Here is a 14,813-nt window from a genome sequence, read left to right as displayed (position 1 = left end):
GGGAAGACAAAAGAGGAAGTGAAAATGTCCATGTATCTGGACGGTGTCTTTACCGAAGGTCCAGGGGGCCCCTGAGGGCCAATGCTGTCCTGTGTGCATGTGCACGAGTGGGGAAGGGACGGACACTTGGCCTCGTCTCTCTGAAAAGGAAGACGGAGACAGAAATGAGAAAAGACATATAGAGGTCTCAGTAGTCCAATACAGAGCACAGGAGGTAAATCCTTGTAAAGTTGTGACAGTATTCTGGCAAAACCGCGGCTCTGACTGCGCTTCTAATTTAAGAAGAGGAGACAGTTTAGACACCGAGCAGAGGAACTGTGGCTCATGATGAAATGTGAATGGAATCAGCTATGACACTGATATAACGTACAATAAAACAGAGCAATCATTGATGTGATGTATTAATATCTAATGCAAATTGCAGGCAAATTGCTTCTAATTGGATAAATGTGCCTGCATCAGGGATTTAACGCAGTGTAGCCAATTAAAAATGATTTATTCCGCGATCTGAAGAAGAGCACTTGTTTTTGTGTACTTGTGTTGTCGCGCTGGCAACAGTCACACTTTCACTGCATGCATGGTTTCTATTCAGCTCTGCTGAGGCACAGTGTTTTCAAACATTAATCCAGTTATCAGCCACACATTTCACCCAGTGACCACATACTATATTCAAGATAAAAGGTGGACTGTAAGAGCATATATATGCAGTATATACTGTAGTAATGGCCCTGAACTAACGCCAACAGCTGAGATTAATGTTCCCCTTTCTCCAAGAACTGGCATACTGTATTCAGTAGTAAACGATGTGTTGACCTATGTGTTAAAAGGTCCTGCGGAGACACTTGTTCTTACTGTTGAAGGCAGGTCGCAGCATTTGTCTCGGCTGATCCAGCTTAAGCTGCAGATAATGTCAAACATCTGGAGCTGGAACTGCACAAGAGAAGAAAGGAGGGAAACATTGAGTGGTGTTACAAATGGCTCTCACTCCCAGTGAGAATGGATATTGTTGAGAACAGAAAACAATGAGGTCTTCAGAGAAACAGTATGATGGAGGGTTTCATCCACCCAACAGTCGCTGGGGACAGTTAAAACCTAATTACACATCTATGCACAAGGAGTTTTGGATGCTCATCCTTTGGAAAATCGGGACGATGCTCATCCAAATGTGTTTTTCCAAGCATTTTAGAGCCTTGAGTCTTTTCACTTACAGTCGCAGACTGCCTCCTTCCACCTCCAGACTTCACCAATTTGCCAAGCACTTCATAGCCGTCGAGTGTGATATTGTTGGCCTCCTTGATTGGTTTCTCCGCCACCTCTTGGCAATCCACGTTGAGCTTGACTTTCTCTGGCGAGACGGTAATGTGGAGCTGCAGAGAGGAGACAGACGATGGTGAGAGGGCACTGTACATGAAGGACTTCACAGTCATTAACTTTGCTGCAGAGCCTTCTGAGAGCGCTGGGTTTGGCATTGACTATTTGGAAGGCGCACGAGTGACCTTTAAAGAATCAGAGAAATCCTTTTCCATAAGGATGGAAACAAGGAATTGTTTAGTCTTTGAAGACCCAATGCTAATTACAGATTCTGAGTGGTTTCTGATTTGGCAAACGACTGCTGTTTGATCCCCCTGCAGATAAATGGACTACGAAAAAAAGGAAATGTACAACGGTTCCTGTCCACAGCCTTCAACATTAAAGCTGTAGTCAGCAATTGTGTAACAACACAGAATGACAGAGTGCCAAAATCTGGAAGCTTCCTGTCCAGAGCACCCAGCACCACATCTTGAAACAATATCATTTGCGGCGTGCCATCACAAGTCCTACACTTTCCATACTTTCCGTTGAGTTGCAAATTTCCCCCTGCTCATCAGTTAGACAAGCTTTCTTTATGTCAGGAAAAAGCAAGCTACCATTCCTCTCGACAAAGCCATACCAACCGCAGACTAGGCCATAGTTCTTGGCAACTAATCACAAAATTACATTTGACTTCCTTGGCAACGGAATAAACTAGCTGGTAAACCACAAAGAGAGAGGGGTGTCATTTCTCCCGGGGTCCTGGCATGGATGTACTCGCTAAGATGCTCTTGTGGGCTTAGCAAAAAAACAAAAAAAACACACTGGATGATACAGTGGGAGGGCAAATAATGAGCATGTGTACATATTACCTCACTGACCAAAAAGTAAACACAATAAATACACTTCAGTCAGTGGAAAGTAGAAGCTCTCTAGTGTCCACTGCTGCAGTTGATGGTAGTTGCTGTTAAGTGATCTGGACCTTCTGCAGTGAAAGTGTTGACAGATGATTGTTGTTAACACAGAGGGCTTCACTCTGTACACAAGTACACATGGCAGTCGCCGTCTCTGCACGTGACATAGTTTCATGATTTCTATCAGATTCAATCCTATTATTCTTGGCTCTGTCGTGGCAGCCTCTCAGCCTCTCTGTCTTAATTTCACGCACGCGCTAATAAGTCGGTGTCAGTTCTCCTTTGGATTGAGAAAGCAGACACTGGTTGGAGTAGTTCATGTATAATTTTCCTGGATTTTCAGTTGGTCAGTTGTCCACGTCAGAACAAGAACGACTGCTTCACGTCTAAAGAGAAGTGAAGAGCACAAAGAGTGCAGTCATTGGACGTTTTGGCAAAAATATACATCGTGTGAACAAAGAAGTGAAAGCCAGCATCAATGAGTGCTTTGGCTTTGTGAAGAACCTCATTCACTACCACCCCCCACCCCCCTTCCATCTTAATTAGTCTGTGCATATACTGGCACCAGCTTCTCTGCTGAGTCGGGGAAAGGAAAGTTTGAAAGACTGACTTCGAGACATCCCAAGGAACAGTAAGGGCTGACCATTTTCAACATGGACATGAGCTTGAATGACAACTTGAACACGTCCCTGTGAGTCATGGAAAAATGTCTTCTTGACTTTTTTGTTCAACGGGAACATTCCCATACGGGCTCCCACCCTTCCAGTGTGGGATGGGATTCCCCAGTGGGGTATAGTGAGTAGCCTGCATCTGCTAAAGTCATCGCTGAGAGCTTCCCCACATGTTCATCCAGCAGCAGCAGCAGAGTTGCTCTTTATGAAGTGACCTCACGAGTGAAGACAAATCTTGACCCATTAGAGTCCAACTATGTTTCACAAAATCCTAAAACGCCTAATGCTAAATGATGTGGAATTACAAATTCATTTGGAAGCTTTTCCAGGGGAAACTGCACTTGCTCCACCTTCTCAAATATTTCCTATTTTTGTGACTTATGTTCAGTTTTGGACTATTCTTTAAACTTTGGTATTTCAGTAAGGGAGGTGTGTTAAAGCTCTGCTTGGTTAGCCAATGACTTGAAGGTCAACATATGTCTTTATGGCATTTTCTTTTGTTTTTCTTAACACTTTGTGATTGCAGCCATTTGTGACTCTCTCTCTCTCTCTCTCTCTCTTACACACAGGTCGGCGCAGCTATTCCTGTCAGGACACTGCATCCCATTTATTTGGACAGCCAAATCCTTAAAGTGAACCATGACCAGTTAATGCACAACAATAACCTTAACCTCACCACATTGTGCCTCATTAGGACCAGGCTCTGGTCTCCATGAGGACTATTGGTCCTGACAAGGTCAGTGTTTATACCAGAAAAGGTCCTTAAGAGGTAACCGAAACATGGAAACACACACACACACACACACACACCGAGGCCACTCTATAACAGCCACAGACAAAGTGTTGGGAAACCTCTGACAACATGTAAACACACACTACCACAGCAGGCGGCAGTGGCACTTACACAGCAGACCAGCAAATGAGCAGCTAGGTAAACCGCTGCAGACTCACCAGCTCACGAATCACCAACTGCTGCACCACAGACTTAGCCGCCCAACGTACAGTCAAACTGTAGTTTCCACTATGGCCACAGACCGAGAGAACACACACACACACACAGACCAGGCAGATGCTTCACAAGACCAACAGTGATGTCACTCTCCATCCAGTTCTGACCCAACATTTTCCAGGGTCTCACTCGTTCATTCATTCATTCAAAGTTACCCCACAATTATGTGTGTGGGTGCAACGAAAAATCTCCTCTGATCTACGAGCCAATGAAAATCTCTTTCATCACTGTTTTAATTCGAAAATCCTGTAATTTGTAACATCGGGGAAGTTGGGGGGCTTTGATGAAGGATAAGATCATGCTGCATTGAAAGGGGGTCATTCATTTAGATTATTGTAGAATTAGAGGGTAAATGAACCTGTGAACTACACAAGGAGCACACTGTCCTTGAAAACACACAGCCCATTGAAGCCGGCCATTGTTCCTCCCGTGATGGAACAACCTTTTAAAGTCGATCCAGGTTGGAATGAAAATATACTGTCTCTCATTGTTCTGCTCCCTACACCCAACTGTGGTGGAAAATAACACAGGAAGTTTTATATTCGCTGCTGCTTTCGGTTGCATGGCTCTTTTCTTACCTCGTGCTGTGGCCCCATGAGAATCCATGCTACACAAATGATGTTTATTGTAGTTGCAAGCTTGGCATTTGGGGCCTAATGTGATGGTTAAACCGCTGAAGAGAAGCACCGAGGTCGCAAAACAATAACACTATTGTATATTTGATTGTAAATCAGATTAGGTTCTGACAGATTGTCAGTGGAGCCGTTGATCTTAAATCTGTGGATGACCAGCCACCTAAGGGAGTTCTATTTTAATCGTTTCCATTAAGTGCAGAAATAGCGTGAAATGACATTGGAATATGAAAACACAAGCGTCTGTTCTTGAAATTATTTCACTGCAGCTGAAGCCAAAACAGAAACTGTCCATTTGGGAAGCAGACTGGTTTAGATTTTTTACGACCGGGGCGACGAACGGGATAGTCTCTGGTCACGATGTGGTCAGACTTCTGTGGTTTCACATTACACTGGGTCAGCGAGGTATCGGCTTCTCTCTCCAACTGCTCCTGTTACATACTGTATTTATTACCGCCATAAACCAACAATTCATCGTACTTACTTCCCAGGGTCTAACAAAAGCTCTAAGGCTTTATGTTAAATCATAAAAAGCTGTAGAGACAAGTTTGACAGCAGACTGATACTTAGAGTCAGCGACCAGGAAACCAGAAGATTTGATAGAGGTGCGTTGTGTTTGCTGCGTGTCAGAGGGAAAGTAATCCGGACGGACCAAGGATATAAGAAGGGATTTAAAAACAAACAGGTTTGTCAGTCTGTCCTATATTAGCCAAACGTTAATAATATCACTATGTGGTGGCGGCCTCTGTTTGAATTAGGGGTTTGTGTTTACCTTGTGGAAGCTTCCGTGGAAAACCTGCTTGACTTGCTCCTCGTTGAACGTCGCTTTCTGGATTTCTCCTCGGGTGTCCTTGTTGTAGAATGAAATTGTTTTGCTTGAAGCTGAAAAAGAGTCGAGAGTTCTTGATGAGACCCCCGAACACGTGCCGGAAAGCCAGGAGAGCGATAAAGACGCGGCCTCGACGGATGAGGTCCATCCACGTAATTATTTTGCATGTATTTACCACGTTTTAAAAATGATAGAGGTTATGTTATAGAAAATTCTGAGTGGCGACTTCCAACGTGTGATGGGAGACTTACGGTTGACGGTGAGCCCAACCTCGGGGTTGTTGTTTTTGTCTGCAATCTGCCAGATATCGAAAGGCTCCGACATGGTGTCGGGCAGCAGGCGGAAGAGCAGGATGATGGTGTAAGACGGGGGGAGACCATCCGGATGTATCTCCCTGTTGATGTGAAAACACACATCGTTACATTAGAAGTCGTCACATCATCTTCACATCACATGTTAGAAATCAATACCAGGATGATTAAATCTCACTGCTGTGTGTCCCACTTTCCCCTTCTGGCCTCGCAGAAATTGACCACAGATTGAAAGTCTTTTCTGTCCGCCCGCGGTTCAGAGTGTTTCCATTTGTGTGCATTAAGTCAACAGCTGTGCCCACGCACACACATAATACGTATGCTGAAGAGGTTCCCCGCGTCCTCCGGCGATTCTCAGATGAAAAACAACTCAAATGGTCGTCTAATAAAGAGACACAAAGCTCTTAAGCCCAGGGTGATTTTTGCTCCCAGTCTGACAGAAGTGGAAGCAGATCCTGGTCCAGGATCTTCTCAATTCTACACCTTATATTCCACATACAGCGTGAAGGAATAACTCTGGGCGTAGCGCCAAAGGGCACAAGGGAAACCCCTCTCACTGGAGAGGCTATTGAACGCCATTACAAATAATGAGTGTGGGTTAGGCATTATTATCACGCATGGGAGATGAGCTCAATAGCCTGGGAATATGCACACGCTTCATGTATTATACACAGTATAGACTCAGTGCTTACTTGGTGGGCTGGTTCACGAAGGAGTCCTTGTGCAGCCTGTAGGCAATGTAGCTGTTGAAGGAGCCTGGCTCCATGGACACACCTTTCATGGCTGCAAACGTCCGGTCTGTGATGTTGAAAGCTTCCAGCATCCTGAAACCTGGAGAGAGAGGGAAGAAAAAAAACAAAAAACATGAGTCACTTTAAGACCAAGGAAATAAGAAATGCTGAATCCCCTGTATGGCATAATAGTAATTTAATAATGCTGGCAAACGCTGAGAGATTAGTTTATGCATATATGTCTTACTGTGAGGTTTAAATTCTTACCAGGTGTGGTGAATCCATTGATGTAGATCAGGGGACAAGCTGAAACGTGACATGGTGTTATTAGGAGTTGGGAAATGTGGGAATTTCTGTCAGTATCAGCCGGACTGCGGTGTATTCATTTACTAAACTGTAAAAACGTTAAGATAAATGTTGGTTTCTGGCTTACTGGAGGTGGCCGTTTCACAGATAAAGGTGATCAGGTTGTCCTGAATCTTGGCAAAGGCGTCGTAGTCGTCGACCACGAATACATGTCTCTCACTGGGCTTACTGCCGATAAGTCTCAGCTCTGACATGTCAACGTCAGCCACTCCGACCACAAACACGCTGTAGCCTGTGGGGGAAAACACACACACACACACAAAAGAGAGGGGAAGAAAACCAACAAAGACTATTGTTAAGTCTCCAATAACCATTGGCAGTTTCAACACTGGGCTGATTAACAAGAGTTTATTAAATCAGCCATGCACTTCAGCTCTAATCAGAGAAAATGAATTGAGATTTAACAGTTCCACTGAGAGGGTGTGCAGTGTACAAGCTCCAACCATAATAAATATGATAATGACAGACAATTCCACACGGACCTGCATGCTGCAGTTTCTCTGCGCTCTTCTTCACGTCGTCCTGGGAGCGTCCGTCCGTGACCACCACCAGAACCTTGGGGACGTTCCTCCTCATGCCGCTGTCTGAGGTGAACACCTTCTCATAGACGTGCTTCAGGGCAATGCCTGCGTGGAGAAATGGGATTGGAGAGGAGTTACCAATCAATAAGGCCTCAAGGACACTTTTCTGCACATCCAGATTTGATCCCAATCGGTCTTTGAAAGTCTGGACAGCAAAAGAAAAACGCACACAATCTGATTTTCAGAAAATTCAAACCACACTCAAGGAGAACGAGATTAGGCATTGTTCCCGCATCTCTGTTTCAAAGCTATGCCACAGACATGGATACGCCTAGTTTGTTACCAAAGCAAACCATGCAGATTGGTTGGTTATGCCCGGACACACAAATCTGACACAGTCTGCTTAAATCTGAGTTGGGTTAGGGTTTTTTCCCCTCACCTGTCTTTGTGTTTCCTCCTCTGTAGCGGACGTTCTGCAAAGCGGACAGCACGATGCCCTTATCATGGTACGTGTTCAGTTTGAACTCTGTCTTGGCGTCATCACTGAACTGCACAAACGCGGCCTGTTGCCAAACAAAAAGGAAAGAAAACGACTCTGAAACACGGATCCAAATGGATCAGACGGTGTGTGAAACCGAGAAAACCTCCACACAATCGACTAACTGACCTGCATGCCCTTAGGGCTGATGACATCGAAGGCCCCGGTCATGCTCATGACAAACTGGATGACCTTGTTGAAGCTCTCGTCTCCGATACTCCAGGAACCATCGATGAGGAAGACCAGGTCCGCTTTGGCACCTCTGCACACTGCAGCACAAGCACAGAAAAGTCGTTCATGCAAAGGATAATTCCAGCTGGGGGTTGTATGAGGGGTATTATTTGTCCAGGATTTCCTCACCATCTAGTGCAGGGGGGACTGTGGCCGGGGTCGGTGGGGTCGGAGGCTCAGTTGGTCTCTCTGTGGGTTTAACCACTGCAAAGACAAACAACAACAAATTAAAAGAAGAAAATAAGCGATATTCTATACTGTGGCAAGAGGGGATATTATCTTACATGTCCTCTCCTTGACGCTCACACCAGGTCCCTCCATGTTGGGTGTCTGGGTGTACACCGTGGCATTGTAGAGGGTGTCAGGGGTCAAGCCATCGAAACAGTAGGTGCTCTCTGAGCCTCTGACAGTCACCTCTTGAGCTCCTCTCTTGGAGGCTAGAGAAAAAAGAAAATCCAGTTAAACTCTTATATTTTATATATATGTATAATATACAGTAAGTATTTTCATGAGACCACTGTATAAAGCACTTACGGTCAAAAGGATTGACTTTAAGCCTGTAGGAGGTGGCTGCTCTGTGAGGGGACCACTGCAGGCAGAAGGAGTCGTAGCTGACTTTGTAGGTGGTCAAGTCTGTCACATTCAGGTACACTAAAAAAGAAGCGAGCAAGGCTATCATTAGCGCCACTCTTTTATCCAATTAAACACCCATTTGCCACTCACCAATGGAAACTGTAACGTAGTCACACTAACACTCTTAGTTTTGCTTTTCTTTTTAATTCATGTCAATGTCTTGACACTAATTCTCCTGAACATTTCAGACCCCGCCTTTCCGCCATGCCATGCAATCAACTCATTTCCCTCACCTGGTTTTCCCCGCCCAGCTCCTCACCTGCAGTCCCTCTGTGTATATATACTAGTCCATTTTCATTCAACTGCCAGCATTTTCTTGATTGCCTTTTGTTCTGACCCTGTCTTGGACTTCAGATTACCCTAACCCCTTGTCGGATTTGTTTGCCTGTTCCTCGGACCGTGACAGAAACATCTGTTTAATTTTTACACATCGATGCCTGGTAATGGCATCATCGACTTACATGTGGTGCCTTGTCCAATCAAAGGTTCACTGAAGCCCGTGTTGTACTGTGCCAACACCTTGACGTCGTAGGTGGTTCCAGGTTTCAGGTTGTGCAGCTGATGGGTGGTCACGTCTCCCACGAGCGCCTCCATGGACTCATCAGAGCCTGGACAGGGATACACAGATATATATAATGTTACAATCCCAGTAGTATTGCAGTATTATGTGTAAAATATAACACTAACACAAGGATGTTCATACCCTCTGGCTGATAGATAAGCTTGTATCCTGACACCCTAGAGGGTGCAGGGTCCCAGGCCACCCTGAAGCGGGTGTACCACTCATCAGACACACGGAGGTTCCTGGGGCCGAGCATGCCGACTGTGGGGGAGAGAGAAGACAGACGGGGCAGCAGTCAACAAACGGCTTCGGTTCACTGCAGTTGTTCTTTGACTTTCACTGAAGTCATTACCCTGCTCTGTCAGCGCGGTAATTACTAAATGAGAGCTTGTTACGGCTTTTGAATTATGAGTAAAACATGTGCGTGTGTGTGTGTGTGTGTGTGTGATCAAAAGGGTGATTAAATTAGAGACAATCGAGGGGGAGAAAAAAAAAGAAGAGAGAAAATGAATGAATGATTCTTTTAAGAGCCACCTCAAAGAGTGGAGTAGCAATATATTTAATGGGATTTCTTTTGGGATCTTTTTGTTTTCCCTCACTGGAACGCAGCCACGTTCTAATTCTCTGGGAAAGGCTCTTAGAGCTCTCGGCTTGCATGAAAAGCCAAAACCTTCACTTCCAATTTTGCTACAGTGACTACAGATCCTAATCAGTGTATCAGTGGATTCAGATTTTCTGCACTCTTGTGAGTCCATATGCGTGTGCAGTTAATAATTTGGTCTGTTGTTATGTGTAATTTCACGTCCTTGAATGGTCTCCAAAAAGACCCATAGGGATTACTATGTAACTACATTCACATTACCACTTTTTTCCCATAGCTGTGACTGAGATCTGATATCATTTCTGAGCTATGTGGACACAGAAATCTGATTGGTAATTACGATTTTTAAATCAGATTTGTGTCTTTTTTAGTACGTGATCCTAGAACATTATATCCAGCGAGATCGGTCGTATCGGAATCTTCTTTTTCGCATGTCTGTACTGAGAGTGTGGCATTTCTAACGCAGCTGAAATCACATAAAAGTCAAGGGCAAGACCTTTGTCGTTATGAATCTGTATCAGACTTGAACAATATGGTTTGAGCGTAGCCTAAGAAGAGTCAGTACCTGTGCGTCCATCTCCCTCCAGTTCTCCTCCTGGTCCATCGGAATAGATCGACGTCACCTTGATGTTATAAGGCGTGTCTGGATCCAGGTTCTGCAGGATCACATTGTTCCTGTTTCCTGGTACTGTTGTCTGCAGGAGGAAAAAAACAAAAACAAGAGATGTTGAGAATCAAATTTTCTTTCTAAAACTATTCTACTAAGTGGGTTTTATACAAATGCTTACATATTCCTCTATGGGGTCTCCGACAGTTGGGGCATAGGTGATGCGGTACTGCATGACAGGACCGTCGGCGTGTTCCCAGCTCACGGAGAGCGTCGTCGTGCTGGGGTCGTACACGCGCATGTTCCTTGGGCCACTTCGGGGCACTGATCATAGAAAAGTGCAGAAGGGTTTGTTTCTATTTGTGTCCCAGTGGTGTTTTTGAAACACAAATCTCACAATAAGTGGTCTAGTCTTTAAACACAAAGCTCTTACATGTCTTTCCAACGTCGCTGATTGCGGGTCCTTCGCCATCGCTGTACAGGGCGACAACTCCGACGTTGTACTCGGTCTCTGGGATAAGCTGCTCCAGCAACGCCGTGGTGGAGGTTCCTGGTACCACGACCTGCTCAGAGACACCAAATGTGTAGAATGAACTTGAAGTCGTAAACTACAGTTCAGTCAAATCAGACATGAGATAACAAACATAACAAAAAACAAAGCATGTTCCCCCTCTCCTCTGATAGCTGCTTGTGTTGTTCACTCCTTCTAACACCTGCTTTTTTCTTCTGTTTCTGTGAGCACAAAAGTGCAAAGAAGAGCCAAATATGCCTTTGATGTTTGGAGCTGTGGTGGTGAAGATGAGGTGAGGAGGTGGGCCGTCTGTCTGACTGTTTAACACAGTCTGACAGAGAACACAAGCTGTAATATAGGCACCTCCTCCCCCCTCCTCCTCCTCATTCCCTCTGAGTCTGTGATTGTGTTGCTGTAGAAAGGAAAAAGAAGTCCTCCGTGGTTCTGGACTGCTGCTAACCTCCTGGGGGGAGGGATAAACACTTTGTGCCGGAGATCTGAACAGAAAGGGAAGAGCCACATGTGAGTGCCACATGTGAGTGTGAGACCAGCAGCTCGGCAGCTGGGTGGGTAAATCTTCTGTCTGTGTTTTCATTTTGCTGTCAACATTATTTCACTTTTGATTTCCATCTCATGTGGATCCTGCTCCCCATTTTTCTCTGTCCAGTAAAGTCGGCGAGTAAAAACACGAGCGACAACACTCGACACTGATAAAGCTACAGCGCTGCAGCTGTTATTGTGGACGGTGTTGACAAACGCCATGTTACCACTGATGCACGTCAGCGGCTGCAGGCCTGGAGTGAAGTGAGCAGATTCTGCAGAGTGCACATCTCTCTTTAGCGTTCAGTCAACACAAAGCTTCCTTTTCTTAACCCAGAGATCCTCGACACATAAAGACGTGGGCACATTGGTGCCAGATGCCACGTTGCATGCACAGAGCAGGGGCTGTAATTAAAAAATTTCTTCCTTAACGAATGCTTTATTGCCTCGGTTTGAAAGCGTTTGTTCATGAAAAGAATTCGACTGGCAGTAAATGCACACACGCACCATTTTGTGAACCGAATAATGACTGACTGACGGACTGATTTGCTTTTAATAGTTCAGGATGAGGCACTTTTATTCCTAATGACATGTGGTATACTGTAATAAGCAGCTGGAAATGGGGAACATGTGCTCCATGGCTCCCCCGAGTGTTTGTGTGTCTAATGTGTATGATTTCATTGTGGGTTTTTGTGTGAATATGCTAATTTACATCATTTCCTGCAACAACGGACGGATACTCACCGACTCCGAGGGTCTGGCTCCAGTCAGAGGTGCATAGATGACCCGGTACTGCTGGACCGGTCCCGTGGCGGCCTCCCAGCGAACGTTCAGAGTGTTCGTCGTGGGGTTGAAAACCTGGATGTTCCTGACGGGGCTGCGCTCCACTGTTGAGCCAGAGATGTTGGGTGTTTGGAGATGATGAGATTAAGGGAGAGGAAAACAAAAAGCAGATTTTCTTAAGCTCATAGATGCTCATAGTATTTCCTACATTCACATTTTTACTCTCTTTAAGTCTTTGGTCTTCGCAGGAGAGTAGGAACGGCCCAATGATTACATGAGAATGTTCCAATAAAATAAGAACAATACTCCCACCAGCCAAGTTTAAGGCATTATTTAACAATGCAGCCATTAACATGACACTTCCTGTCAGTGCCCTTAAGGTTAATGAAAAGGATATACGAGGCATCTGTGTGGCCCCGTGTGAAGCTTGCCTTCTAAAACGCAGAGGCAGATGTTTAGAGGCTTTGTGTCGCTCCCTATTATAAACTCATAAATGCAGGGGAAAAAAACACAAACAAGCTTCCGTACTTTTAAAGTTTTACAGAGTGAAAGTCTGTTGCCAAGGAAGTCGCTTTGAACCCACAGTCGGTGAGAGCGGCTTCTTCGGTAGAGCGATAGAAGACGAGGATGAAGTGAAGCACTGTACATGGGTTGCATTTACTGGACATATTGTATCAAGTATGGTTAACATGTCCAGGAAAAAGCCACTAAACATGGGGGGGACCATTGCTGCGGAAGGGAAAATAAAGGTAACAGTAGCAAGCATGGAGCATGACCTTAGCCAACTGAGTTGAGAGCCATAAAACATATAATGCTCTCTATTCATTTCTGACCCTCCCCTCTCTGTTTCTTTTTCCCAAAGGGGAGCCAATTACTCAACGCGTACCCTCCCCCATTCAGCAGCTCCCCCATTATCCTGACCACTACCCCTCTATTCCAAACTATAAATGGACAACATTACGGTAAGGAGAGAGGAGACACCATTATAATGCCGCCAACTCCGAGGAATTCCTTCCTATGCAATCAACCCGCAAAATGCTGACTCATTCCCAGCAGAGGTCGGCGGTTTTGAAGTTGTGGGAGAAAACGGAAAAATAATTCCTCTGCTTGCAGGAGTTCAGCGTTAGCTGACGGTGGGCTGAGAGCTGTCATTTCACAGTATGTTGTGCTGTATGTTGCACTTAACGTGCAAGGTGAGGGTCACCGTGTGCGTTGATGGCAGCTGATCAACTTGGCTTGGCTTGCAGAATCCAAAAGGCCTTGAATGATATTGCGAAATAAATCACATGTGACTGGCCACATTATTGAAGCTTATTGAAGACACATAGCGACAGCGAGCCAGCGACTGAGGCCAGCAAGTTCGTTTTGGACGGACATGAATGGATTCCTGAATAAGGAGAAGAAAAAAAATCCCACCGCTGCCGTTACTCCCTGCCAAGTCTACATGGGCTACTCTTAACCCTGACATCTATCTTCCAAGGATGTCACCACTGCATCAAATCCTCCCTGGACGGGACCACAAGTCGTACTCGTTACCTACACCAGACACAATAATGCATGCAGCGCTTACATGTTTTGCCGTTCTCAGACATGCGCTGTCCCTCGCCGGCGGAGTAGACGGGAACCACGGTTACTCTGTAGACCGTGTCGGACTGCAGACTCTTCAGCACGGTGTTGTAAGTGCTACCTGAGACCTGCACCTAGATTGAGGGACAACAAGGGCATATTATTTTTAGAGCCATAACTCCCCAAAAACTCAACGGTTATAGAGCGACTCTCCGGCGTACCATCTCCTCTTCTCCTCCAGCTTCAGGAACATAGAAGATCCTGTACTGGCGGACGTTGCCCTCAGCAGGCTCCCACTGGACTCTCAGGGTGCTGGTGGTGGGATCAGTAACCTGCAGGTTCCTGACACCACCCAGTGGCTCTGGGGTAAGACAATAAAACAATGAATGTGCTTAAACATTCAGTAACTTGGTTAAAACTGTAGATCTGGACAGCAAGTAACTCACTGGTCTTTCCAGGGCCGTTAAGCTCGCCGCTGACTCCTCGCGCATAGACAGCCACCACGCTGATGGAGTATTCAGTGTCAGGGGTCAGTTTGGGAAGCAGAACAGTGGTCTTCTTCCCTCCAACTTGGGTCTAGTAAATCAAGAATCAATGTTAATTCAATTACTTTTTTTTATCTTTTTAATAACTCAAACCAGAGAACCAGAAAAGCCTGCACAATATCACTCTTCAAAAACCATTCTGCAGCTTCAGAATCTGCACAGGGAAAAGATATTTGGTGTGTTTTCCGTGGGATAATTTTTTTTTTGACAACTCTCCATATGTCCCTTAAATTGATGTCACTGACTCGGTGGAAAGATTTCTACCTGAAAACCACTGGACCGTCGACAAATCAGAGGAGTGTTTTGAGTGTTTTTGGACGAGGCTTTTACACGGCGCTCAGGCCAAGGTAAATCTGTACGCTGATGGCGGAAACAGTCGGATGTCTTGTCATTAGGAGTGATGACTGGTGATGAATTTACAA

The 14,813-nt window shown here is 45.4% G+C and overlaps 1 protein-coding gene across 1 annotated transcript in view; it reads right to left on the bottom strand.

The window, feature by feature from the left end:
• Positions 1-14,813, bottom strand: part of LOC131444847 (collagen alpha-1(XII) chain-like) — a 47,475-nt gene that overhangs the window by 6,431 nt on the left and 26,231 nt on the right. Inside the window, exons 32-54 of the mRNA XM_058615529.1 lie at positions 14,293-14,422; positions 14,068-14,207; positions 13,851-13,980; positions 12,242-12,384; positions 10,880-11,009; positions 10,628-10,770; positions 10,405-10,534; positions 9,380-9,499; positions 9,138-9,284; positions 8,578-8,694; positions 8,328-8,480; positions 8,173-8,247; positions 7,942-8,081; positions 7,714-7,837; positions 7,236-7,379; positions 6,821-6,985; positions 6,655-6,693; positions 6,349-6,487; positions 5,597-5,739; positions 5,289-5,398; positions 1,209-1,367; positions 853-930; positions 9-140 (exon numbers count right to left, since the gene is read on the bottom strand). Coding sequence (XP_058471512.1) covers positions 9-140; positions 853-930; positions 1,209-1,367; positions 5,289-5,398; positions 5,597-5,739; positions 6,349-6,487; positions 6,655-6,693; positions 6,821-6,985; positions 7,236-7,379; positions 7,714-7,837; positions 7,942-8,081; positions 8,173-8,247; positions 8,328-8,480; positions 8,578-8,694; positions 9,138-9,284; positions 9,380-9,499; positions 10,405-10,534; positions 10,628-10,770; positions 10,880-11,009; positions 12,242-12,384; positions 13,851-13,980; positions 14,068-14,207; positions 14,293-14,422 — 2,931 coding nt within the window. The remainder of the gene's footprint in view (positions 1-8; positions 141-852; positions 931-1,208; positions 1,368-5,288; positions 5,399-5,596; positions 5,740-6,348; positions 6,488-6,654; positions 6,694-6,820; positions 6,986-7,235; positions 7,380-7,713; positions 7,838-7,941; positions 8,082-8,172; positions 8,248-8,327; positions 8,481-8,577; positions 8,695-9,137; positions 9,285-9,379; positions 9,500-10,404; positions 10,535-10,627; positions 10,771-10,879; positions 11,010-12,241; positions 12,385-13,850; positions 13,981-14,067; positions 14,208-14,292; positions 14,423-14,813) is intronic.

Source organism: Solea solea, chromosome 18 (assembly GCF_958295425.1).
Source record: "Solea solea chromosome 18, fSolSol10.1, whole genome shotgun sequence".
In the NCBI taxonomy this organism is placed as follows: Eukaryota; Metazoa; Chordata; class Actinopteri; order Pleuronectiformes; family Soleidae; genus Solea; species Solea solea.
This window is presented reverse-complemented; position numbering and strand designations above follow the sequence as displayed.